Source organism: Ursus arctos, unplaced genomic scaffold (genome assembly GCF_023065955.2).
Source record: "Ursus arctos isolate Adak ecotype North America unplaced genomic scaffold, UrsArc2.0 scaffold_30, whole genome shotgun sequence".
NCBI classification, from domain to species: domain Eukaryota; kingdom Metazoa; phylum Chordata; class Mammalia; order Carnivora; family Ursidae; genus Ursus; species Ursus arctos.
The window spans coordinates 17,454,107-17,481,792 of record NW_026622986.1 but is presented as its reverse complement, the minus strand read 5'-3'; the positions used below and the strand labels follow the sequence as shown (position 1 = coordinate 17,481,792).

General features: G+C 37.6%; 1 protein-coding gene and 1 pseudogene across 23 annotated transcripts in view; both read left to right on the top strand.

The window, feature by feature from the left end:
* MLLT10 (MLLT10 histone lysine methyltransferase DOT1L cofactor) overlaps positions 1-27,686 on the top strand; it is a 232,109-nt gene that overhangs the window by 91,708 nt on the left and 112,715 nt on the right. For 15 of the 23 annotated variants that reach the window (XM_057304610.1, XM_048219372.2, XM_057304608.1 and 12 more), the window contains 3 exons: positions 22,586-22,689; positions 24,104-24,197; positions 26,118-26,213. In XM_057304610.1, coding sequence (XP_057160593.1) covers positions 22,586-22,689; positions 24,104-24,197; positions 26,118-26,213 — 294 coding nt within the window. The remainder of the gene's footprint in view (positions 1-22,585; positions 22,690-24,103; positions 24,198-26,117; positions 26,214-27,686) is intronic. The other 8 variants (XM_057304613.1, XM_057304612.1, XM_057304611.1 and 5 more) reach the window with 1 other exon arrangement.
* Positions 6,454-15,022, top strand: LOC113241348 (NADH dehydrogenase [ubiquinone] 1 alpha subcomplex subunit 5-like; annotated as a pseudogene).

Sequence of the window (27,686 nt, the reverse complement as noted above, 5' to 3'; positions counted from 1 at the left end):
ATACTGTTTAGATCATTATTAAATTCTTGGCTGTTCTTGACATTTTTTCTGTTTCATTGTTGCATTTGTTTATTCTTACCCTTGTACCTATTCTAAATTATTACAGCTTTATGTACATCTTAGTACATGGTAGAATAAATATTGTTATATAGTTCTTTTTTCCAGATTAACATTAGGACTAACAAAACACAGTTTTGATTATATTAGTGTTACAGTGAAATATTATTTTGAGGAAGAATTGATCTTTTTATAATATTGAATCTTCACTTCTAGAAACATGGTGTCTCTCTCCATCAAGTTCATTTTGTAGTTTTCCTTATATGAAGGTGGTATACAGTTGACCCTTGAACAGTGTGGGAGTTAGGGTACCGACCCTTGCACAGTCAAAAATCTGCGTATAGGAGCACCTCGGTGGCTCAGTTGTTAAGTGTCTGCCTTCGGCTCAGGGCGTGATCCCAGGGTCCTGGGATTGAGACCCGTGTCGGGCTCCCTCCTCTGCTGGGAGCCTACTTCTTCCTCTTCCACTCCCCTTGCTTGTGTTCCCTCTCTCTCTGTCTCTCTCTCTGTCAAATAAATAAATGAAATCTTTAAAAAGAAAATCCGTGTGTAACTTTTGACTCCCAAAAAACTTAACTACTGGCAACCTACTGTTGACCAGAAGCCTTACCAAAAACGAAAGTCAATAAACACATATTTTATATTTTATGTGTATTATATGCTGTATTCTTACAATAAAGTAAGCTAGAGAAAAGAAAATGTTAAGAAAATCATAAGAGAAAATATGTTTACTGTATCCCACATATAAGTAGGCCTGCACAGTTCAAACTCATGGTGCTCTTGAGTCAGCTGTCTTCTGTTTCTTGGATTTTTATGGTTGTTGATTTGTATAGTTAACCTTAAAAGCTTAGTAATATTCTTTTTTTTTTTTTTTTAAAGATTTTATTTATTTATTCGACAGAGATAGAGACAGCCAGCGAGAGAGGGAACACAAGCAGGGGGAGTGGGGGAGGAAGAAGCAGGCTCATAGCGGAGGAGCCTGTTATAGGGCTCGATCCCATAACGCCGGGATCACGCCCTGAGCCGAAGGCAGACGCTTAACCGCTGTGCCACCGAGGCACCCCTCTTTTTTTTTTTTTTTTTTTAAGATTTTATTTATTTATTTGACAGAGAGACAGCCAGTGAGAGAGGGAACACAGCAGGGGGAGTGGGAGAGGAAGAAGCAGGCTCCTAGCGGAGGAGCCTGATGTGAGGCTCGATCCCAGAACACCGGGATCACGCCCTGAGCCGAAGGCAGATGCTTAACGACTGCATCACCCAGGCGCCCCAAAAGCTTAGTAATATTCTATTCATGATTATTCAGAGTGGCTATTGGGAGGCATGTAATTCCGAAATGATAGGAACAATTGGAAAATGGATTGTTGATTTTTGGAAGACACCATTTTTAAAAAAGATCTTATTTATTTGACAGTGGAAGACACCATTTTTTAATGGATGGTAGTAAAGAGTATTGAAGAGCATTTATTAATGTATTGGGCTCTTACTGTGGACCTATTTTATATCAAGCATTGTGCTAGACCCTGGGAATTCAAAGATGCATAAAATGCAGTTTTTTTTTCCATATGACACTCTGAATTAGATAGTTGGGTGCCTGGGTGGCTCAGTCGGTTAAGCATCTGCCTTCGCCTCAGGTCATGATCTTAGGATCCCGGGATCAAGCCCCACATCAAGCACCCTGCTCAGCGAGGAGTCTGCTTCTCCTTCTCCCTCTGCCTCCTCCAGTCCTTCTCTTTCTCTGGCCCACTCTCAAATAAATGAAATCTTTAAAAAAAGATAGTCAAGTAAATATGTAATTATAATGTATGAAAATAATAATAATATGTTATAAATATAGGTTTCTGCAGCTATCAAAAGTAAAGCATTCCTGTGAAACCTTCCATAAGCTGAAATTGGTACAAAATTGAGGAAGCAGTTACCATTAATTTATATGGAAAAAGTTTTGAGCATTCCCAGATTGAAAAAATTAACCTTTCTTAGGCTTTTCTGATACTTTAGGTCTCACCGAGCTAACAAATGCACAAAAGAAACCGAGACAAAGCACAGATGGTTACAGACAAGGTTCAAAGCTCTGGAGGCTTGTTGCCGAGATGCTCAGTGTAGTTCCTTGGGAAGGAGCTTGGTAGTGCCATTCTTGCTGCTCTGGGTGCATGTTGCCTCTGTAATGGCTCAATGCAAAGCCAGCGTTGAACACGACTTTCTCTTTTTGACTTTTTTCATAAAAGCGAAAATTCTTTTTGGATTTTTTTCAGTTAGGAAAACAGGTATTAATGTAAGTCTTGTAATATCTAAGTGGCATAGCACAGACTTTTGAAAAATGGGGGATACCTGTAATAATAAAAAATCTAAATGGAGTATTATGGAACGTAATGAAAGGAGGGATTACTTTTGCCTAAGGAATTGGATAAAGCATACAAAGAGATTATAAGGACTTTGCAGAATAACTAGGAATTTGACCTGTGGAAAAGAAGGATCAAATAATAATTCCAGACAGAAAGTAACATAAGCTAGTGTATTAAGTACAAAGGAAAGGTGGTAGCCAGTTCACAGAATGATAAATAATCCTGTGTGGCTGAAACATAGTGGGATTTAGGGGGGAAAAAAAGGACATTTTGTGGATGATAGGAAAGGAAATTTTCTAGAGTATCTATGTAGTATATCCAAATTGCATGGAACTCATTGTGTTGACTTATTATGTTGTGAAGTTTTCTACATGTCACTAGATATATAATAGCCAGTTTTTATACCACTTGTCACCGGATTCTTTTTTTAATTTTTTGACCTCATACTGTATCAGTCAATTCTTCATTTCACTGACATACACATTTTGTTAATAAACACAATGAGTGGCATATGTTACCTTTAAGTTACCGTTTTTTTTTTTTTTTTTTTTTTAAAGATTTGTTTGTTTTAGAATGTGTAAGCCTGGAGTTGGGGGGAGGGGAGAACAGAAGAAAGAGGGAAAGAATCTCAAGCAGACTCCTTACTGAGCATGGAGCCTGACCTGGGGCTTGATCCCAGGATGCTGAGATCATGCATGACCAGAGCCAAAACCAACAGTTGGACACTTACCCAACTGAGCCACCCAGGTGCCCCTTTAAGTTACCTTTTAATAGTTTTTAAGGAATGTGAAGCCTGGGGCAACATAGAGATTTTTTTGAAGTTTTTGGTGATAGAGACTTGTGTTCTTCAGAGTCAAGGAAGCATTTTATTTCATTTTAATTATTTTTATTTTTAAAGATTTCATTTTTAAGTAATCTCTGCACCCAACATGCAGCTTGAACTTACCACCCCGAGATCAAGTCAAATGCTCCACCAGCTGAGCCAGCCAGGCTCCCCAGGAAGCATTTATTTTAGAAAGCTACAATTTCCAGAGAGCAGTTGGTAGATGATGTATGTATTCTGTATATATGCTTTTGAAGAGTCTTTGTTTACTGATGGCCATGAAGAAATGAGTGTTTATAAGTATATGAAGGATCATAATAGACCAAACAAAGATACAAAGAGCACAATAAAAACATGGTGTCGTTTAACTGTAAAAGCTTAAAGGTAGAGGAATACTTAGAAATTGCTAGCCCAACATCCCTTCAGTTTTTTTTCGAAAGGAATGGTAAGTGGGATAGCTATTAAGAGAGGCATTTTTTTTTTTAAGATTTTATTCATTTATTTGAGAAAGAGAGAGAGAGAGACAGACAGCAACGGAGAGCAGGAGCCAGGAGGATAGGGAGAAGCAGGCTCCCTGCTAAGCAGGGAGCCCACCACGTGTCTCAATCCCAAAACCCTGGGATCATGACTTGAACCTAAGTCAGACATTTAATTGACGGAGCCACAGGCACCCAGGAAGTGTTTATCAATATATTTAGTATCTGAGTGGAAAAGTTTGAAAGTACTAAATATTCTCTCTGATTGTGGGATTCCTCATTAGTGCCATTTAAAAAGCTAGGTTTCGGATGGTGGAGCTAAACATTTCATGTATCCATTCATCTGGCCAACATTTATGTATGGCATGCTCTGTTATATATCAGGCACTACTGGAAGCATGGGGAATACATAAAGCTCCTACGTGGTAGGTAGATATGCACAAATTATTGATTGTTTGATAGTGTAGTATGTGCAAGGATTCTGGAATACAGAGAATGTTTACTTAATGTAGTGTAACAGAGCTGAAGAGAAGCAGGGTATCTTAGAAAAGATTGTAGCTTCTCTGAATTTTGAAGAGTGGGAAGCGTCCAGGTGTTGGCTGTGAGGAAAGGAAAGAAGAAGGAGCACACCAGTGGCTATTAATTTTACAGACTGAAGGAGCAAAAGCTTTGAAGGAGGAAATAGGGAGGGTGATAGGGAAAGAGAGTGGGGGTAGTGGTGAGGGAGAAGGGCAGTATTGCTAGGAGTTTGAGTGTGATATGTAGAATGCTGAGAGGGGTTGTCAAAGACCAGATTTTCAAGGGCCTCATATATCATGTTAAAGAGTTTGAATTTTATTTCTGTTGAAGGGTTTTTATATTTACTTGGAAGGGATGTGCTCAGGTCTACCTTTTTCTCTTTTTTTAAAGATTTTATTTATTTATTTGACAGCGAATACAAGAAGGGGGAGCAGCAGGCAGAGGGAGAGGGAGAAACAGGCTCCCCGGGGAGCAGGGAGCCCAACGTGGAACCTATCCCAGGACCCTGGGATCATGACCTGAGCCAAAGGCAATGCTTAACGAATGAGCCACCCGGGTGCCCCGGATTTATTTATTTGAGAGAGAAAGAGAGAGAGTGGGGGTGGGGAGGGAGGGGCAGAGGGAGAGAATCTTCAGGCAGACTCCCCTCTGAGAGCAGAGCTGGATCTCACAACTGAGAGATCATGACCTGAGCCAAGATCAAGAGTCAGTCTACCACCTCAGGTTTGTAATTCTAAAGGGTAGTGAAAGGAGGACTGGGAGAGGGAAGATAGACAAGAGTAGTTATTTAGACACTGTTTAGGCTTGCAGTGTTCCAGAGGTGATAATGAGGGTCCGAAGTAGGAGGGTAGTATTAGGAATGAAGAAACACATATTTAGGTAATAAATGAGAGGTTCTGTTGACCGTGCATGGTGATCAATTTACTGTGACACACAAGATGAGGGAGGAAGAAAAATCAGAATGGCTTTTCAGCTTCAAGATGATAAGTACTGGGCATGTCATCATCACCTGAGATATAGAGTATATATAGAGTCATCAAGTTAATTGAATCATTTCTTAGAACAAAGACACTAAGCTTTAAATTCTTGGCATATGTTGATGGGACTTACTACTTTGTTTGTAAAACAAATCTTGTGTCTACGAGTTGTTGCCTGCGTGTATTAGCAATGTGATGATAAGACCCCAAGATAAAATTCACATTTCTGCTGAAGCATTGAATATTTGCTTTTGTATATATCTAATACATGTTTGTTTTACTTGGCACTTTATCCTCGTAACTCAGATGAACACTTAAATTCTTTTTTTCTTTTCTAGACAGTTGAGTCATTTGGAAAAGGAAAACAGTCTTACAACTGTATCTATAGAAAAATCTTTTTGCACTTTTTTGTACCTCAGCTGATTCTCACTTTCCCTGTTTGGCATTTCTGTATTGTTTTTGCGTCCCTCCTCTACCCGCCAGTACATACATGTATACACACTCTGTTTTGTTTGGTATTGTTTCTTTTTTTCTTAGGGAATAGTAAATTATTTTCCTTTATGTTTGTTTTCTGTGTATTTTGTGCTTCTTTGTTCACTTTTACTTCTAATTGCCTTCTCTCTCTCAATTCCAAGGCTCAGAGGCAATTTTATTTTATTTTATTTTATTTTATTTTATTTTATTTTATTTTATTTATTGATTTATTGATTTTATTTATATATTTGACATAGAGACAGCCAGTGAGAGAGAGACAAGCAGGGGGAGTGGGAGAAGAAGAAGCAGGCTCCCAGCGGAGGAGCCTGATGTGGGGCTTGATCCCAGGACCCTGGGATCATGACCTGAGCCGAAGGTAGACGCTTAACAACTAAGCCACTCGGGCGCCCCATATATGTCCTGTTTAAACTACGTAAAAGCCTATAAATTGTTCACGATGTACATATGCCAAATTGCATATGCCTATTCTTTAGTTTTTATAAAATAGTGTAGTGCTCTGCATAAACTTCTTGAGAATTTCTTTTTTTTGGTAATAAAATTATATTTAATAATTCACAAAGGAGTTTTTGGCCAACTTTTAAAAGAAGTGATTTAAAGGGTGCCTGGGTGGCTCAGTCCCTAAAGCATCCAACTCTTGATTTCGACTCAGGTCATGATCTCTGGGTCATGAGATCAAGCTCTGTGTCTGGTTCCACATTCAGTGGGAAGTCTGCTTGAGAGTCTTTCCCTCTGCCCATCTTCTCCCCCCCCCCCCCCCCCCCGCCCGCCGGTACCCACGCTCTCTCTCTCTGAAGTGAATGAATAGATCTTTAAAAAAAATAAAGTGATTTAAGGTGAGTTGATGACTTCATAAAAGATGGACCCAGGGATCAATTATATATTGGAACTTCTTTTTTTCTTATTATATAGAACTAGCATGTTGAATTAGGGCAGAAACTATTAGTATATGTTATTACAGTATGGAATCATGCTGAATAAGATTGAGTAAACTGATCTGTTTGAGTTGTTTGATTTTAAAGCAGTAAGTCTTAGTAAAGTATGTAAGGTGTCCGGGAAGACAACGTACTTTGAAGGCATGTCAAATTTTTCCAAACTAGTGTGTCTTTACTTTTTTTGTGTCTTCAAGATTCTGATAAAACATAAGGGTTCTTTCTACAGAATAATATACACCCAAAATATAACAAAATATTTTACATATACTTTCTGGAGGATTGTAAGAATACGCCTTGATATATCCTCAAATTCTCTGCTTCCCAGTCATGAGGATTACCAAATTTTAGATCACATCAAATAATAAATAGTTAGTTTATTATTTGATGTATTTAAAAACAATGCATTTTATTATTTTGCAAAAAGATTTATTCATTTTAGAGAGTGTGTTCATAAGCGGGGAGAGGGACAGAGGAGAGAGAGAAGCTCAAGCAGAGCGGAGCACAGAGTACGGAGACTGTTGTGGGGTTCTGTCCCGAAAAATAATACATTTTAAATTTAATATATAAACATTTTTAATATTTGGCATTTTAAAAAGATCTGTAAGTAGAAGTTATAATAATGCCAAATGTACAGATTTTATTCCTGGCTCTTTACTTTGAATGACTCTAACTATAATGTTTGTGTCATAATTTGCCTAACCATTCCCATATTACTGAGGTATTTTTCTTTTACAAATTAAAGCATGACAAGAATCTTGCTTCACCAAGCCCTTCATTCTGTGTTTTGGATCATTGCTTTTGGGTAGAACTCTAGAGTTAGAATTACTGTGTTATAGATTATACCTGTTTCTAAAGTTCTCAGAAGATTGCCTGATTGCTTTCCAAATTTATATAGCTGATAATTTATGATAATGCGATTTTTACCACACCATTATCTATATTGGTTTTTCATTTTTTTTTGAAAGATTTATTCATTTATATGAGAGAGAAAGAGCATGCGCATGTGGGGGTGGAGGGCCAGAGGGAGAGAATCTTCAAGTGGACTCTGTGCTGAGTGCGGAGCCTGAGGTGGGGCTCAGTTCCACAACGTAGGAGATCGTGACCTGAGCTGAAACCAAGAGTCAGTTGCTCAACCAACTGAACCACCCAGGTGCCCCGGGTTTTTATTATTTTTAATATTTGTTAATTTGATAACTAAAAATGATATCCAGTTATTTTAATTTTTCTTTGATTACTTGTCAGGTCATCAGAATAATATTTCTTTATGTGTCTGTTTTTTTGCCCATTTCTCTCTTAAACTATTAGGTTTTCTAAAGTTAAGATTTCTTTAAATAATGATACCAAATTTTAGTTTGAATATACCAAAGGTACTTTTTCACTTTGTCCTTTCGTTTTGATGACATAAGAAAATATTTATAGGTACACAGTTAAACTTTATAGTTTTTTTTGGGGGGTGGCGAGATACAGGGTGATTAAAAAATTGAATCTTTGAAAAGAAATTAGGTTATATAGGATTACAGTTGCTCTTTGAATAGCACAGGTATGAACTGTGTGGGTCCACTTCCATGCAGATTTTCTCTGGTAAGTACAGTACAGTACCTAAATGTATTTTCCTCCCCCTCCTCCCCCTCCTCCTCCTCCTCCTCCCTCATCTTCTTCCTCTTCTTCTTCTTTTTTAAAAGATTTATTTATTTATTTATTTATTTATTTATTTATTTAGAGAGCAAGAGAGAGCATAAGCAGGGAGGAGAGGGAGAAGCAGGTTCCCCACTGAGCAGGGAGCCCGATGCGGGGCTCAATCCCAGGTTCCTGGGATCATGACCTGAGCCAAAGGCAGATGCTCAACCAGCTGAGCCACCCAGGTGCCCCTAAGCGTATTTTCTCCTACAATATATATATATATATATATTTTTTAAAGATTTTATTTATTTATTCGACAGGATAGAGACAGCCAGCGAGAGAGGGAACACAAGCAGGGGGAGTGGGAGAGGAAGAAGCAGGCTCATAGCGGAGGAGCCTGATGTGGGGCTCGATCCCGTAACGCCAGGATCACGCCCTGAGCCGAAGGCAGACGCTTAACCGCTGTGCCACCCAGGCGCCCCTCTCCTACAATATTTTTAATAACATTTTTTTCGTCTAGTTTACGTTATTGTAAGAATATAGTATATAATAACAGATAACATGCAAAATATGTGTTAAGGCTTCTGGTCAACAATAGGCTATGAGTAGTTAAGTTTTTGGGGAATCAAAAGTTATACCTGGATTTTCTTTTTTCTTTTTTAAAGCTTTATTTATTTATTTATGTATTTGAGAGAGTGCGTGCATGTGAGAGTGTGTGTGGTCATGAGTGGGGGAGGGGCAGAGGTAGAGGGAAGGAAGCAGACTCCCCGCTGCTGTGACATCATGACTTGAGCCAAAATCAAGAGTCGGCCACTCAGCTGAGCCACCCAGGCGCCCCTATACCTGGATTTTCAGCTGCATGGGGGATCAAGGCTTCTAACCCACATGTTGTTCAAGGGTCAGCTGTATATAGTATGCACCAAATTATAGTGTTACTCTTATTTTTCTGTACTTGTAATGCAGAGATCATTTTTTTTTTAAAGATTTTATTTATGTGACAGAGAGAGAGAGAGAGAGAGAACAAGCAGGGGAGCAGCATTCTGAGGGAGAGAGAGAAGCAGACTCCCTGTTGAGCAGGGAGCCTGATGTGGGGCTCGATCCCAAGAACCTGAGATCGTGACCTGAGCTGAAGGCAGATGTTTAACTGACTGAGCCACCCAGGCTCCCCAAGATCATTCTTTGTATACACAAATCTCTACACATAAGCACCCAGGCACCCCGAGATCATTCTTTGTATACACAAGTCTCTACACATAAGCACACAGCAGCTGCATAGGACTAAGGAAGTTACACATCACATTCACAAAATCTTTCAGCAAGTTCCAGAAGATTGACAGAGTACAGCTATAACTCTTATTCTGGCTCTTTCTTCACAGGTGGCTAAAATCTGATATTTTCTGCATGCTGTAAGTGAGACACATTAGGCAAAATGATACAACTTCTCTTGCAGTATTCCACATCATGTGGAAGATGAAAATGACTTCGTTCATTGTCAGATACTGTCTTTTAAGAGGGAAAGTCCATTTGCCATAATGGTTATATCTATAGCACTAGAAACATTGAAATTAAACATGTAAGGATTGTCAGAAGTGAATGTCTTTTGTTCAAGAGTACATACATGGTCCATTCTTTTTTCATGAAGAAAATAATAGTTGAATTGCATATCTGGATACGTTGACAGAGTGGTCTTTTCCACAGCTAAGGAAAGACTTTGACAGCATACTATAGCAGGTTAGGTCTCTGCCTTCATTCATCCAGTTGTGTGGAGCTTTCTTCATGGTTTTCTTCCATACTACTGGTTTAGGCATTCTGTTCTGTCAAAAAATTTTTTTTTCTTGGGGCGCCTGGGTGGCACAGCGGTTAAGCGTCTGCCTTCAGCTCAGGGCGTGATCCTGGCGTTATGGGATTGAGCCCCACATCAGGCTCCTCCGCTATGAGCCTGCTTCTTCCTCTCCCACTCCCCCTGCTTGTGTTCCCTCTCTCGCTGGCTGTCTCTATCTCTGTGGAATAAATAAATAAGATCTTAAAAAAAAATTTTTTTTTTCTTAGACCAAATTATATTGAATGCAAGCCAAAATTTATTAACTTGTTAGAAAAGGAAATGGCGGGACACCTGGCTGGCTCAGCTGTTAAGCGTGTGCCTTCAGCTCAGGTCATGATCCCAGGGTCCTGGGATCGAGCCCCACATTGGGCTCCCTGCTTGGCAGGAAGCCTGCTTCTCCCTCTCCCACTCCCCTTGCTTGTGTTCCCTCTCTCGCTGTCTCTGTCAAATAAATAAAAAATCTAAAAAAAAAAAAAAAAAAAAAAGAAAAAAGGAAAGGAAATGGCAAGGTTACAAATAGAACATGCAGGTTCAGAGGGAGGGTATGGAAATAGGGAGGTTATATAGGTTGGGAAACAGAGAGCTTACATTAGTGTTTTAAAAGAAAGAAAATTTGAAGTTTTATTTTACAGGGTCATATAAATACCATGTCTGTATTTGTAATTGCAAGGAGTAATAAGATGATCAGAGGTGCCAGATAGAAGAAAAAATGATATGGATACATTTTGGGTCTGAAATTGGAATAATGAGATTTTATCACCCAACTAATGTTAGCAGCACCAGGTAATAGAAAATCATGAAATGGTGTCAAGTAGAAGTAGAGCACCTAGCAGTAAGTTCTAATTTTGATCAGGTTACTATTGCTGATAGGGATTTTTCTCAAGGTACAAAGTTATAGAATGGAGTTTGCCATTTTTTAAATCCAATATGGGTCTAATTTTTTCTCTTTGAAAGTTCAAAGCATTGGCCTTCTCTGAAATTGTGACCACCCAAATTCCTAGTTAACATAGCATGTGACCTTTTTTTCGGGGGGGGGGATAAGCTAGGTACCTTTTGTATCTACCATCTCTTCTCCACAAGAATGAGGTAACAAAGGAATGTATCGTAGCTGCAAGAGAGTCAGGTTTGAGGGGCACCTGGGTGGCTCAGTCGTTAAGTGTCTTCCTTCGGCTCAGGGCGTGATCCCAGAGTCCTGGGATCGAGCCCCACATCAGGCTTCTCTGCTGGGAGCCTGCTTCTTCCTCTCCCACTCCCCCTGCCTGTGTTTCCTCTCTCTCTGGCTGCCTCTCTCTCTGTCAAATAAATAAATAAAATCTTTAAAAAAAAAAAAAAAAAGAATCAGGTTTGAAGTAGGCTGCTGGATTGGTGTGCTCAGTGACAGTGGGGGCATATAATATAGATCTTTATAAGAGTATAAACATAACTTCGATGCTTCCTTTAGAAATTAGTTTTACTTTTTCGAAGGTGTTGAATACTTTTTGTGTCACCTCGTTTCTGTTGGGTTTTCTTCCCATGAACATTTCATTGGGATTTTTACCTTTCTCCAAGCTCTTGATTGTTCTCTTTTGTGCCTAATATAAAGAGCAGTTTTAGGGCTTATTTCTAATTGTATTGTCCAAATGTTTTCTAATTTTTTACTTATGCTTTTATTAAGTTTTCATTTTTATCCTACATATTATAAGAATTTGAGTATTTTAGAAATTGTCATATGTATAAAATACACAATAACGTAATGAAACTACTTCCCATCTCAGTTCATCACTCCACTCCAAAACATTACCAGCTCATAGCAATTTTTTTGTACCACCTCTTTATTGGTTTCCTAGGGCTGCTGTTAAGAAAGTTATTCTCTCACAGTTACGGAAGCTAAAAATCTGAAATTTAGGTATTGGCATTGGTTCCTTCTGAGAATTGTGAGGGAGAATCTGTTCAAGGCTTCTCTCCCAGCTTCTGGTGGTGACTGGCAATCCTTGGCATTCCTTTGCTTATGGATTTATCACCCCCGTCTCTGCTTTGTCACCCCAGTGTTCTTCCTTTGCCTCTGCATCCTCAAGCGGCCATCTTATAAGGACCAGTCATGTTGAATTAGGGGCCTGCCCTACCCCAGTGTGAGCTCATCTTAACTAATTACATCTGCAATGACTCTTTTCCCAAATAAGGTCCCATTCTGAGTTACTGGGGGTTATTAGGACTTCACATACCTTTCTTGGGGGACACAGTCCAGCGTATAATAATTTATTACCCCCCATTCATGTTCTTACCACATGCAAAATACTTTTATTTCATCCTGCCATCTCCCAAAGTCTTAATCCATTCCCAAAGTCTGACTCCATATTGCTTCTTTTTCCCTTGCTGCTGTGACCTAAACTTACAAACTTCTCTTTAGCCCTGCACATAGGCATGTTACAGCTAAGATTTGCAAAAACTGGTTTTTACCTGAAATATACCTCACCCAAGGAGATAAGGAAGTACGTGCAGATGATTATGTTATGTTTAAGATTTACAGGAACAACATTACGAGATTCCTATATGCAAAGATCAGCTGACCAAGAACAAAGAAGTTACTTGACCTTCCCTGAATGTCTACAGACATCAACCACCTTTTGAGTCCAACTTCCTCCCACTTCCGCCTCTTCCTAACATAAAAGCTCAGGTCTCATGCTTGAGGAGATGGGTCTTTAGGACAGTAGTCTGCCACCTCTTTGGTTTGCTTGCTTTCTAAAATAAAGTCTCTTTCCGACTCCAATATCATGCCTCTTGACTTACTGGCTTGTCATACAGTGAACAGAACAAACTTGAGACTTGTTTAAAAAAAAAAATGTGTGGTAAAGTGAAGAGCATAGAGAGAAATCAGCCTCTGTTGCCCCAGTGAACAGATAAGGCTAAAAGCTGGGGGCAGAGCACAAACATTGTGGAAACAAAAAAATTTAATTCTCCAGCCCTCAACCTAAATATAAGGTGCTATGAGAGGAAGACCAAGGGGCAAGAAGGCTACCGCAGTGGCTCAGAGGACAGAACATCAAGTGACAGAGAATTATTCTCTAACCAAATGTGTCCTTTTGAGTTACAAACCTGCTTTACTGCAGTAAACGCCTTTTTCCTTCTGACTTCTCCCTTTAAAATGGGACTGTCTATACTATACCTAGCCAACCGCTGTATCTTGGAAGAAGATAACTATTTCCTATTTGACAGGGTCACAGATGGAAAGGAATTTTGCCTCAGGATCAACCATACCGAGTTTCACCCACACCTGATTTAGATGGTTCAGAAGATGAGATTTGGAACTTTTGAGATTATAATATTTAGATAAAATTCTGAATTTAAGAGTTGATGCTTTATGAGACATGCTGTTTCTTTCTAGTACACTTCTGCTTTTTCCTTAGTGTTGGATTGCTTTTTTGATGTTTTGGGCTTGGGATTTCTCTGTTGTTTTGGTCCAGCCTCAGTCTTTGGTAGGCCCTGTATATCCGGGCCTCAGGGTTTCACCATTTCTTCCTTCTCCCCATGGCAGACTTACATTTGTCTCTTTGGAAAGACTTGTGAGGAAGAGAGCCTCCTGCCTCTCCCCTAGCACTAGAAAACCTCTAATAGTATTGTTAACAGGAGTGAGAATTTGGGGTTGGGAATATTTCCTGTCCTTTGCTTAGGTGTAAAGATTTTTTTCCTTTGTCTTCCTAATCATGGTGGGTCTTTACCCATGCTGTGGATGTGACAGGGCTTGCTGCCAGTCCCCCAAATGCTTAAGGCTTTTGAAAGGAGTGTTTGGGCAAGAGGTGGGATTTCGTATCTTACCATCAGTAGTACCCGATTTGCTTCTTCATACCTACACTGTCAAGGGAGATTATTTCTGATGGTTTTGTCTCCTTGCTGTCAGTCTTCCCCGTGAGCCTCTTACAAAAGTTCATGAAATAGAGTCTGTGAGTGGGTAAGAACTCTCAGTGGTTCCAGTGGTTCTACACTGTTACGCTAGCCCACAATCAGCCTTTAGCCATATGTTAAAACTTTAGCTAATTTCTTCTTATCTGCACATCTTTCTCCTTGCTATATCATTTGTGGATATTCTGAACATCTTGTAGTTCTTGGGGATTTGTTGGGAGAGTGTATCTCCCCTTGGATTTCAGGCTACTTGGTTGCCTCACAACTGTACCTTTCAGTTACAGGAAAAACTTGTTCAAGTTAGGTTTGGAGTGATGCTTTCAGCTACTTCTTAGGTGGAAATGGAATTTGGCCCCTGAATCCTTTTGATACGGGCCCTGTTTCTTTAATTTAAAAAATTAGGTTAAGAGGGCTGTGTGTCCCCACCTGTCGGTGCTGTCATGGTGGGTTTGCTGAAGAAGACCACCAACTTGTGGTATTGGCTGTATGTGAGAATGCACATGAGAGGCTAAGAATATTGTACAAAGATTCTTGATGTTCTTGAGCAAATTCCTAAAAATGCAGCATATAGAAAGTATATAGAACAGATTACAGATGAGAAGCTGAGTATGATTAAAGTGGAATCAGATGTTAAGAAATTAGAAAACCAACTTCAGGGTGGTGAACTGCAAGAAGTGATTTTTTGGGCTGAAAATGAACTAAGTCTGGCAAGAAAAATGATATAATGGAAACCATGGAAGCCTTTAGTGGAAGAGCCTCTTGCCAACCAATGGAAATGGCCAGTGTAATTATCATTAAATGACTAGTGTGTTGTTGAAAAGCTAATGTAATTATATCTTCTATTAAAAAAATAAAAGTTAGGTTAAAATACAACTTTTATTTTCACTTAATGAAAACTTTTCAGGCTATGAATTTGCCTCTTGAGTGTAGCTTTAGTCACATACTTGATATTTTATTTAGATATGATTTTGTTGTTTGGGAACATTTTCTCAATAATCCTTAGTTATTTTACAATTTTTTCTCCTTGATCTAATACCTAACATTTAAAAATTATCAAATTATTTATTTCTACCTTGATTGATGTGTCTTGGGGCCCTCTTGTTTTCTTTCTCTCTCTCAATATGTATATATGTATATATACACAGTTATAGTTGTTTTATCTTCCTGATGGATTGACCATTTTTAAATTATAAAATATTGATCTTTATCTTTAATAATTTTTTTTTTTTTTTTTTTTTTGAGAGAGAGAGCATCATTGGGGGTGGGGAGGGGTAGAGGGAAAGGGAGAGAAAGAATCTTAACCAGGCTCTATGTCCCGTGCTGAGCCTGAGGTAGGGCTTGATCTCATGACCCTGAGATCACAACCAGAGCCAAAATCAAGAGTTGGATGCTTAATTGACTGTGCTACCCAGGTGCCCCTTTTAATAATGTTTTGTTTCAAGAGTCTATTTTTTTATCTGTTAAAATGATAGCCAGTCTAGCCATCTTATGGTTGCCCTTTGCATGGTATTTCTTTTTTCATGTTTTATGTTATTTGTGCTTTCATAATTTCTTTAAAAAATTATTTATTTTAGAGAGAGCATGAGCGGGAAGGGTAGAGAGAGAGAATCTCAAGCAGATTCCACAATGAGCACAGAGCCCAATATGGGTCTTGATCTCACAACCCTAAGATCACAACTGGAGCCAAAACCAAGAGTCAGGCACTTAATGGACTGCAACCCACACACCCCCTTATTCGTATTTTCAAATCTCGAGTATGCCTTGTGTAGACAGTATATGGAACTTTTTTTTTTTTTTAAAGTCCTGTTTATTAATCTTTGCCTTTTGATCGGAGTATAGTCATATTAAATGCTATTATTATTGTGGTTGGATTTATGCCTGCTATTTTACTTTTTAAAATTTTTATTTTATTTATTTGAGAGAGAGTGTACAAGTGGGGGGAGGAGCAGGGGAATAAGCAGACTCCTCACTGAGCAGGGAGCCTTAACGGGGCAGAGGGGGGAGCGCTTGATTCCAGGACCCCGAAATCGTGACTTGAACTGAATTCAGACACTTAACTGACTGAGCTACTCAGGCACCCCCTGACATTTTACTTTTTGTTTGCATTGTCTTAATGACTACTTTGTTTCTCTCTTTTCCTTTTATAGTACCTTTTCTCAAGTGGATATTTTCTAGTGTACCTTTTTCATTCCTTCATGATTTTCAAAGTATATTTTTTGGGTTCTTTTTAAATTTTTTAAAAGATTTTATTAGAGCGAGTGTGAGTAGGGGGAGGGGCAGAAGAAGAGGGAGGGAGAGAGAAAATCCCAAGCCAACTTTGTGCTGAGTGCAGAGCCTGAAGAGGGGCTCTTAATCACAACCCGGTATCATGACCTCAGCTGAAATCAAGAGTTGACGCCCAACTGACTAAGCCACCTGGGTGCCCCCAGTTATTTAGTGGTTCCTCTGGGGCTTACAGTATTCACCTTATTGGAATCTACTTAACTCCAGTAACATAGAAAATTCATTCCCACATGCCTCCGTTCCTTTCTCCCTTTTTGTGCTGTTATTATTAAAGATATTATGTCTGTATATACTACAAATCAACAATCTACTATTATAATTATTGACTTATAATCTTTTAAAGCTATGAGAAGGAAACCACAAATGTATTTATACAGCGTGTTTGCGTATGCGTGTGTGTGTGTATGTATGTGTGTATTCCTGATTACCACTTGTGTTTCTCTTCATTTCTTCCTGTGGGTTCAAGTTACCTTCCGATATTACTTCCTTAATCCCAGTATATCTTTATTCACATTCTCTTTCATTGTGCTTTCATTGTCAAAAATATCACATTTCTCTGTGTTATAGTCCCAGCAGTACAATTTATGGACATTGTTTTATGCAATTACTATTTATGTATTTATTTATTTATTTGAGAAAGAGAGAGAGCAGGAGTGGGGGAAGGGGCAGAGGGAGAGGGAGAAGCAGACTCCCTGCTGAGCAGGGAGCCCGATGTGGGGCTCAGTCCCAGGACCCTGAGATCATGACTTGAGCCAAAGGCAGATGCTTAACCAGCTGAGCCACCTGGGTGCCCCAGTGCTATTGTCTTTTAAATGAAGAGAAGAATGAGAAAGAAGTATCTAATCATGTCTTTTATCATTTCCTATATAATTCCCTTTGTCAGAGATTTTTTCTGTGTGTTTAATTGGTCTGTTATATTTTTTAAAGATTTCAGCTTTATTGAGGTAAATTGACTGAATCTTCTTGGTGGGGTGTGTGTGTGTGTGTGTGTGTATTGCAATTATTGTGTCACATCACTTGATTTTAGCCTAAAGAATTTCCTTTAGTATTTCTTGTTAATCAGGGTTGGAGCAACAAAGTATCTCGGTTTTTGGTTTTTTTATTAAAAAAAAAATTATTTTGGAGAGAGGGAATGCGAGAGGGGAGTGGGGCCGAGAGGGAGAGGGACAAGCAGACTCTGTACTGAGCCCAATGTGTGGCTCTATCTCATGACTCTGAGATCATGACCTGAGCCAAAACCAGCCGCTTAACTGACTGAGCCACCCAGGTGCCCCAAAAGTATCTTAGTTTTTGTTAGGGAATATTTTTATTGCATCTTTATTTCTGCAACATAGCTTTGCTGGATATAAGATTCTTGGTTGATAGCTTTGTTTTTTAAGCATTTTGAATGTCTTATTCCACTGCCTTTTGTCCTCCATTGTTTCTGTGGAGACCTCAGGTGTAAATTTTATTGTAGTTTCCATGTATGTGATGAGCCATTTTTCTTGTGTTGATTTCTTTCTTTCTTTTTTTTTAAAAATATATTTATTTTAGAGAGGAGGAGGGGGAGACAGTGTCTTTTTTTTTTTTTTTTAAGATTTTATTTATTTATTTGACAGAGATAGAGACAGCCAGCGAGAGAGGGAACACAAGCAGGGGGAGTGGGAGAGGAAGAAGCAGGCTCATAGCAGAGGAGCCTGATGTGGGGCTCGATCCCATAACGCCAGGATCACGCCCTGAGCCGAAGGCAGACGCTTAACCGCTGTGCCACCCAGGCGCCCCGGGAGAGAGTGTCTTTTTTTTTTTTTTTTTTTTAAAGATTTTATTTATTTATTTGACAGAGAGATAGACAGCCAGCGAGAGAGGGAACACAAGCAGGGGGAGTGGAAGAGGAAGAAGCAGGCTCATAGCGGAGGAGCCTGATGTGGGGCTCGATCCCATAACTCCAGGATCACGCCCTGAACAGAAGGCAGATGCTTAACCGCTGTGCCACCCAGGCGCCCCTGGGAGAGAGTGTCTTAAGCAGACTCCCCACTGAGTGTGGAGCCCATGGGGCACAGTCTCACAACCCTGAGATCACAACCTGAGTCGAAACCAAGAGTTAGATGTTTAACAGACTGTGACACCCAGGCGCCCCTCATGTTGCTTTCAAGACTGTTTTGTTTTTTTGGCTTTGATCATTTTTAGTGTGGATCTCTTCGTGTTTATCAAGCTTTTTAGATTTGTAGGTTAATTGTTTTTCATCAAATTTGGGAAGTTTTCAGCCATTATTTCTTTAGATACAGTCTGTCCCTTACTTTCTTTTTCTGGTTTTCTCATTGTACATAATGTTGGTATACATAATGGTGTCCCACATTTTTTGGCAACTGTACTTTAGGTAGTGTAATCTAAAGATGTCTCTTCTTTATACTGTATAATCTTTATTGATCTAGTTTTTTAAAGTTTATTTTATTTATTTATTTATTTATTTATTTATTTATTTATTTATTTATTTATTTTTTAAGAGAGGGAGGGGGTGCAGAGAGAGAGGGAGAGAGAGAATCTTAAGCAGGCCCCATGCCCAGCACGGAGACTGAGGCGGGGCTCGATCTCACATCCCTGAGATCATGACCTGACCCAGAATCAAGAGTTGGACCTCAACTGACTGAGCCACCCAGGTGCCCCTAAAGTTTATTTATGTTTAAGTAATCTCTATACCCAATGTTGGGCTCAAACTCATGATCCCAAGATCACGAGTCAGATGTTCTCCCAACTAAGCCAGCCAGGTGCCCCTTTATTGATCTATTTTTAAGTTTCTTCATTCTTTTTCTACTGCCAGCTAAAACCTATTGAGTCCTTCTAGTGAATTTTAAACTCTAAAATTTCCGTTGAAGTCTTTGTCTTTCAAGTCCAACATCTGGGCCCCTCCTCAAAGTCAGTTTCTAATGTCTGTCTGTTTTTTTTTTTTTTTTTCCTTCTTGTATGTAGGTCACACTGCCCTGTTTCTTTGCAGGGCTTACAATTTTTTTTTGTTGAAACAACATTTAGATAATATAGCCACTTTGGAGAATGATCATTCCTTCTCCTTATAGGCCCTGTTTGTTTGGTCACTTAATTCGTTTAACGACTTGGTTGGGCTAATTTTCTCATGTCTGTTTTCCCAACAGTATATAATTTCAGGTGGCACTGCTCAAATGTCTTCTTAAAAACAAAACAAAACAAAAAACAGGCCTGACTTTTTAGGATTGTCCGTGGGTCAATATAAACCACTTATTAGTCAAAAATTGTGCTTTAACCCCATTAGCTAGTTAGATATTCACCTTTAGTCATTTAATATGTGTGTGATTTAGAGATTATTTTCTAAGTAGATCTGAAGTTCTCTCTCCGGTTGTTCCTGATGCACACAGTCTTTCAGACCATCGTGTATGAGTGTGATTTTATTTTCAAGTCTGGATTCTGAGGAGTTCCCCTTGGGTCACAGTAACTTATTTTTCAGCCAGTTTTTGATCATAGTTTGTACTAAAGCCTCTTGAACCTTATTGGCTGATGGATTTGTTTGTGGCTTTGGAGAATGCTTTTAAGTCTGCCCCCAAGTCCCACTTTGATTTTTCCCAGTTGGGTGCACCCTAGTTCATGTACATAGCCTTCTGGACCCCCAGGGATGAGTGTGATCCCAGGAGGGCCCTTATTTGTTGTCTTTTTCTCATTGTCTCTGTTAATCTTCAGGTTAATTTTGCTTGTTTCCACTAGTATCTTGGAGCTACCAGTCCTGTCTTACTTGCTTGCCACCAGGGTGTTTTTGACTCTGGCCTTAAACTTCTCTAAGCCCTTTTCCAGATAAAGTTAGTCTTCTCAGGCAGAGCTGTTGAGCTCTTTGTTCACCCCATGCACCTTTCTGAGAACCTCTACATGACTGCTCTGGGGATGATGATAGCACTCTGCTTCTCCTGAAGAGATACATGTACTCCAACAGGGTGCTGCGAGGAGGGAAGGGTGTAGTAGCCACTGGTTTTCTCAAGTCATTCCTCCTACCATTGGGACTTCCATTCTGCTAGCAAGCTGGGGTAGGGATACTATGGCCTCAGGACTCTTGGCCATTTGTTAGGATGGGATTCTATGAGTGAGAGCTTACAGCACTAAGTAGGTTGAGAGTCACTGGAAATTGTTCTCCTAGGGTACAACTATAGCTTTAGACTGGGAGCTGGGGAGCGAGGGGGGGTCTTCTCAAACCACGTCCACCCAGAGGGGAACTTCCGTTACAGGAAGTTGTGTGTGTGGTGGGTTGTGATGGGAGCAGATCATGACTCAAATTCCACAGACTCTCACCGTTCTTATTGAGATTTGGTAGATTTTTTGAATAAATTTTCCACTGTTTACTGCATGCTTTTAGGATAATTTTCAGAGACTTTTTTTTTTTTTTTTAAATCTGTGAAGTGGTTAATTCACTAGGGAGAGGATCCATGGAGCTCTTCACTCTGCCATTCCAGAAGTCTGGAAGTCCTACTTCACCTTTCTTTTTAATACTATCATAATTTTTAGTTTTTTGAATGGTCAAATGGTGGTGTCTTTTCAGTTTGCTTTGGAATTTAAAGACCATTGCATATTTCCCCTGAAATTTTTTTTAATGATTTTTTATTATATTATGTTAGTCACCATACAGTACATCCCCGGTTTCCGATGTAAAGTTCGATGATTTATTAGTTGCGTATAACACCCAGTGCACCATGCAGTACGTTCCCTCCTTACTACCCATCACCGGTCTATCCCATCCCCCCCCCCCCCGAGGCCCTCAGTTTGTTTCTCATAGTCCACAGTCTCTCATGTTTCATTCCCCCTTCTGATTACCCCCCCTTTCTTCATCCCTTTCTTCCCCTACTGATCATCCTAGTTCTTATGTTCCATAGATGAGAGAAATCATATGATAATTGTCTTTCTCCTCTTGACTTATTTCACTTAGCATTATCTCCTCCAGTGCTGTTATATAAAATGTTATTGTTTCAGTCTTGTCTTTTCTTTATTTAATATTCTTCATCATTTGTAGGTTAAAAAATGTATGTTACATTGTTGCATTGTAATTGTTTGGTACTTTCTTTTTGTAATCGAATGGGTAGAGATGTTCTTAATTTACTGTATCTGGGTTGGTTTTGTTGTGACTTGGGATTTTACTTATTAGAGGCATAAAATAATTTTTGTAATTCAGTTCACTCTGAGTCCTTGTTTTTCAACAGAGGAGTTTAATTTATCTGACTTGATACAAGGCTTTTTTGAGAACTGTGTTCTTATAAATATTGTTGAATGGTATTATTTGGCACCACAGGGCATAGTGGGGGGAACCTCTCTAGGTTTAAAAATACATGTGGTCCTATTTAAGTTGGCTAGTTATACTTCATTACTGTGCAGAAAGAAGTTGGTTTCTTTCTTTTTTTTTTTTTAAAGATTTTATTTATTTATTTTGACAGAGACAGCCAGAGAGAGAGGGAACAGGGGGAGTGGGAGAGGAAGAAGCAGGCTCCTAGCAGAGGAGCCTGAGGTGGGGCTCAATCCCAGAACGCCGGGATCACGCCCTGAGCCGAAGGCAGACGCTTAACGAATGCGCCACCCAGGCGCCCCAGAAGTTGGTTTCTTTTTAGAAGTGTATCACCTGATTTTATGTAGACCTTAATTTTTGTATACTCAACTTCTAGTCAGCTGATGATTTTATTCATTATACATTGGTACATGTAGATTGCCATTTATCTAATTCTGGTTTTTCATAAAAAGTTGATACTGTTTATCAGCTGTTCTTACCTGAGGAAAGGACCAGATGTCAGTCAGAGTTGCTGGGACTGTTCATCTCTGAACTCCTTAGCTAAAGTGTCTTCCTCTCAGGCTCAGTATGTCAGGTTGGCAGGCTGAATGAGAGCCCATGTGGGATTCCTGTCAACAGGTGAAATGACCTAAGTTTTGCTCACTCACATAGGACCATCCTTCGTCTCTTAGGTCCCAGCTCCCTGTATTAAACTCCTTTAGGTATGCTTACTTATAGCAGAAAGGAAAGACAAACCTCTTTTTACACTCTTGTTATAGAAATCAGTTGAATATTGGTGAGGAATTTTTAAGACCAAGGTATTGTAGGCTGTGTCCTGGCCCCTGACCTCAGTGCCTGTGAAGATTCTTCATCGTGTGGGGTGTTTGAGCCTAAGGAAGACTGGGCCTTTGTGAGATCCTTTTGGGACTATTTCCATGTCCTCGTTTATGTTTTCATGTTTGTAAAAATTAGGTTACTGTCAAAAAAAATGAATTCATGTTTTGAAGTAAAGCAGGTTAAATAGTAAACCCAGTCTTGACTTCTGAAGATAATTGTAAAATTCATTTCTATAAAGCACTTTAAGGTTTTTGCCTCATTTTGTTTATTTTCTCTATACTAAGACTTGCTACATTTGTGATGAACAAGGAAGAGAAAGCAAAGCAGCCACTGGTGCTTGTATGACCTGTAATAAACATGGATGTCGACAGGCTTTCCATGTGACATGGTAAGTATGTTTCTGTCATTGTACAAAACTGATATTCTTGTACTTTGTACAAGGGAATACCTTGTTAAGTTAAAGGTTTAGATATCCAAATATTTGCAGTAAATTTTATTGGGATAGTTTCTATGTTTAGATTTTCTTATTTATAATAAAGATGATTCTAATAATTGAACTTACCAGAGTGAATTTTGAATAGGTGAACTCTGGTTCTCATGATTTATTTAGTTGCATTTTGTTTAAAATATTGGTGTTGGTTACCCAACCTTTGATTTGTTGTTAGGACGAAAAGAGCTGATGTAGGTAAACTTAGTGTAGTGCCTGTAATATTAATAAGGATTTAATGAATGATTATGTTTCTTTACTTTGTGTCTGAAAAGGGGAAAAAGCAATCACCATCATATTCATTGTATAATAGTGGCTATTTCCTAAAAAGTTACTTACTTTTTTTGGTGTAAAATTTCAAGAGCAAAGATTATCCTAAAATAAAATATTCAGCATAATAGACAACAGTTCAAAATTAGAGTTTGGGAATAACCCATGTACTCGTTACTTTTAAGAAATAGTCTGTATCTAGCAGCCAGTATAGGCACATGCTTTATTTCCTGAGCTTTTAGTGTATGGGTTTAAGAAGTCCATTTTAGATTATTTTTGGGGAATGGAAGAGATTTTTGGTTTTATAAATTCTGTTAATAATGAACTTAATTTTTCAAAGATGAAAGTTCTTTTTTTAGGTAGAGATATATACTAATACTACTGTAATTTTGAAATGTTAAAAATGGCAGTTGACACTGATGACAAATTGATAAGGTGATGATTGTAAACTTTAGCACTTTGTGTTTTTTTAAAAAAACCAATATCGTAACTTTAGGTTTTGATTCACTTTCTTCCATAGTTTTCTACTGGAAAACACAGCTTGTTTTTCTTGCCTGCTGTATGGTTCTATGACTTGAAGCATTTTCCTTGTAACAGAATGTAATCTGCATCTATGGGCATATCCCATCCCAAGTTATTTCAGCCCTTCAGAAGCCTGGCCTTACTATTTGTACCTGTGATACAGATTGAAGAAGTAAAATGAAGTGTTAATAATGGGGTGGGGGGTATCTTAAAGCAATTTAATGTCTTTTTGGTGACATAAAACATGCATAAGTCTTCATCCTTATTAGAGATGGATGGATCAAAAGTTTATTATAAACTACAAATATAACTTTAGAAAATATCAGAGGTTGAGGTGAAATGTACTTGGTCACAGTGAGAATAAAGCCTTTCATTTTCCCTCTTTCTCTTAGGAGATGTGTAAGGTTTAATTACAAATCTTACATGCTTGGAAGTGAATTTTAGTTTATACGTACTGTAGTTTGAAGTTTAGTATTATGTGTGTATTTGTATTTTATATGTATTTTTTGGCTTTTATTTTCAGTGCTCAGTTTGCTGGACTACTTTGTGAAGAAGAAGGTAATGGTGCAGATAATGTCCAATACTGTGGCTACTGTAAATACCATTTTAGTAAGCTGGTAAGAATTTATCTTGAATTTAACATTAAAATGATACCATAATTTTAACAATAGAGTTGATTCTGTTTTATGAAAAAGGCATAATAGCTATTCCCTTTCTCTTCATTTTTGCATGGGATTGTTTGCTTTGCATGGTCTTTACTGGGAATTAAAGGATCAAGTAATTTTTAAAGATCTTGCTTTGCTTAGGTTCATTTATAAAGGTGAATATTGTAAAATAATTTCTATTAATAGCAAATGTTAGGATAGTAGAAGCAGCAAGTGTAAAGGACTCTATAATCTAAGACTTTTTTCATATAATTTCATTTTTTTGACATTTGATTATACATTTTGTGATTTTCTGTGACTTGTTTCTCGTCTTTTTGCTAATTACTATTTCTTTATTTTCATTTTTATTTACTTGGAGATAGTAAAACTGAAAGCTGTTTTGTAACTTCTTAGTTGACTATCTTGAGGAAAATGTATTTAAATACAGCTTTGGGAATATTTTAGATTTTGCCTATCTTTACTGTTACATAGTCGCATGGATGATTGAGTTGGTAAAATTTGATTAGCTGCTACATATATTGTGTCCATGTTCCTCTGAAGGATCAATATTTAATGTCCTAAGTGTCTATTATTTTTAGTCTTTAATGATAACAATTAGATGTGTACACTGAAAGTTTAAGTCTTCTTTATTTTTCTTTAGTTTCTCTCTTTTCTCTCTCTCTCTTTTTTTTTCCTTATTACCTTTCCCTTGTGAGTGGAGCTATTTTTTTCTTCCTTTCTTTTAAAGAAATAATATCACTAGGGGCCCCTTTCTCATGAAATCAGTTCATGACTCTTCTGGTTCATGCATATTAGAATACTTAGGATTATGTAAATATATTGTTTGATATTGAAGACTTTGATTTATTTTAAGGGCTGACAATATTGAAGTGTTTTAAGAGAAGTTTTGAGCAAAATTGAAAATTTTGCCTCCTAGATGTGAAAAGCGTATTGGATTTTTAATTTTCTAGATGGAAGATGACATAGAACGAATCTAGAAATAATGAAAATGGATTTTGAGTTTGTGTAAATAATAAATAGGATTTTTTCATTGCTAGTTATTGACATGTTGTTATCCCATTTGCTAGTTAGAGAGGAAGAGTCTTTAATAGTTTAATAAGATTGCGTAACCTCTACATTTGCATGGAATTTGAATACCTTTCATAGTCATTTTTATTTAATTTAAACTAGTTATGGTACCACTAAGTTTTAAACACCTCAAATGACTCACTGTCATACTTTATTATGAAATTCTATAAGTATTTTAAATAGAAATGTGTAGTACTTTTAGTAATACTTTGAAAAATGCATGGGTCTAATGCTGACATTTCCTTTAATTTTTTTCTTAATGAACTGCAGAGACAAGTTTTTAGAAAACTATGCCTTAATACCGGAAATATGAGATTAAAAGGCTTCTTGCTTTTCCTAGCGTGGCAAAAAGTAACTCTTCAAATATTTTCTTTTCTTTTCTTCTAGTCTTGGCATCCTTCCTCAGTATGGCATTCTCTATTTTGGTTGAAACTCCTTTTCTTTTTTAAAGAAGACGTTGAAAATTATAGTTGATTTCTTTAAGAGGTGGTTTTGTGATAAAGTGACAAATAAGCTACTGCTTATTTGAAATTACAGTCTGTTTTCACACATTTTAATAGATGTACAAAAATATGGCATTAATGTTAAATTTAGGTTCAGATTTTCTTTTATAATGAATGTAATAGACAATATATATGGATGGTATCTAAACTGGATTATATAGCTTAAAATAGTGAGAATTTTTTTTTTACTTCAGTAGACATTTTTAAATATTACACACTTGAATTGGTTAAGCCTAACAAAAAGATTATTTAAAAATTTTTATATACATATACATGTATGTATATATATTTTCTTTTTTAGAAAAAGAGCAAACGGGGATCTAATAGGTCATATGATCAAAGTTTAAGTGATTCTTCCTCTCACTCTCAGGATAAACATCATGAGAAAGAGAAAAAAGTAAGTGGATTTGTTGTTGCTCTATATGTAGCACATCTACTTAATAGATTTTTTCCCTTTTTTAGATAAAATAAAGTTCTTGATAGCTGGATGGAGATATTGAAATACTGAAAATTTTTGACTAATTGAGAGTATAAAGTCAAAGAATAGGTTTAAAATAATGCCATATTTGTGAATATGTTTGTATGGCAGAACCTATTTCAACTGAAGATTTGAAATACAAATTGAAAGCATGAGAGAGATTTCTTGCATGTGTTGCTGTGGTCATCTTGTGAAATCTTTAGGTGACTTCAGCAGTAGTAGTTTGTGGCTATATATTATTAACTTGATTATTTCACATGTAAGGAAAAATCTCATCCGCCTTTTCACTTTGTAATGAAACAGTTTTGAAATTCTGTATATTCTTGACTGTTTTTCCCCCCAGTGGTACTAATAATGGTTTAGTGTTTTTTTTTTTTAATGGCCAAATGTCATACCATTTGTTTGAGAATATTTTGTCTTTTAATAAAGCACTAAAAGCTTGCCTGATACTAATCTGTCTTCTTCTAACTTACCTGTTTTCTGCTTACATTTTTATTTATTTTAAAGGATATGAGTAATTTTTAGTGAACTAATATAAGACTGTAGTGTCATTCATAGGACATAATTCTCAACATAGGAAAAGGATACTACTATGAAATGTTTTTAATGAGGTGAGGATAAAAAAGACCTCTTCAGTTAGAAAATAACATTACTCTTAAACCGTTGGTATAAAATAGTTTGGAACATTTTCATGTTTATAAATACTTTAGATTTGGGAATAGATTTGGTTTGAATTTCTGTGCCTTTTTTCAAGGTAAATGTTTTTAAAAGCTTAAATTTTTAATTTTGAAATTAGATTTCCAATTGTGAGCGAAATAATAATTATAACTTTATATTCACCTTTAGAGCATTTGTTAGGTTTTATGTATATGTTTTCTAAATCTTAGGCAGCAAGTATACATATTCATCTTCTTTAATGAGGTGGTTTTGTGATAGTGACAGTTACAGGATTCTATCTTGCTGTCTATTGTTGTTTGGATTGCTGAAGGGAAATGGCAGATTGGGTTTAATTAGCAGTTTTACTAAGAAGCACCGTGAGATTTTTTGTAACCCTTTGAATCCACGAACGAAGGAGGGATACAGGTAGGACTCAGGAGAAAGTCTTGCTGATGATATTCGTCTCTTCAGTCATTTCATGAGCATTATCTTGTTTAAAGAAGTGTTCATGGTATGATCATATTTATCTTAATATATGCCCTGTCATGATATTTTTAATGGACGATTATTAAATGTAGTATAGTGTTTAATAAATACAGTGCTATTGATTATATTTATTGATCTCTCTCTCCTTTTTTTTTTTTTTTTGCTCCAGGAATGAGATTTTTCATTTTACAGTTTTTTTTGCAGTTGTTGAAAACTAGATAAAAACATTGTGTGTAGTCAAACCTGTTT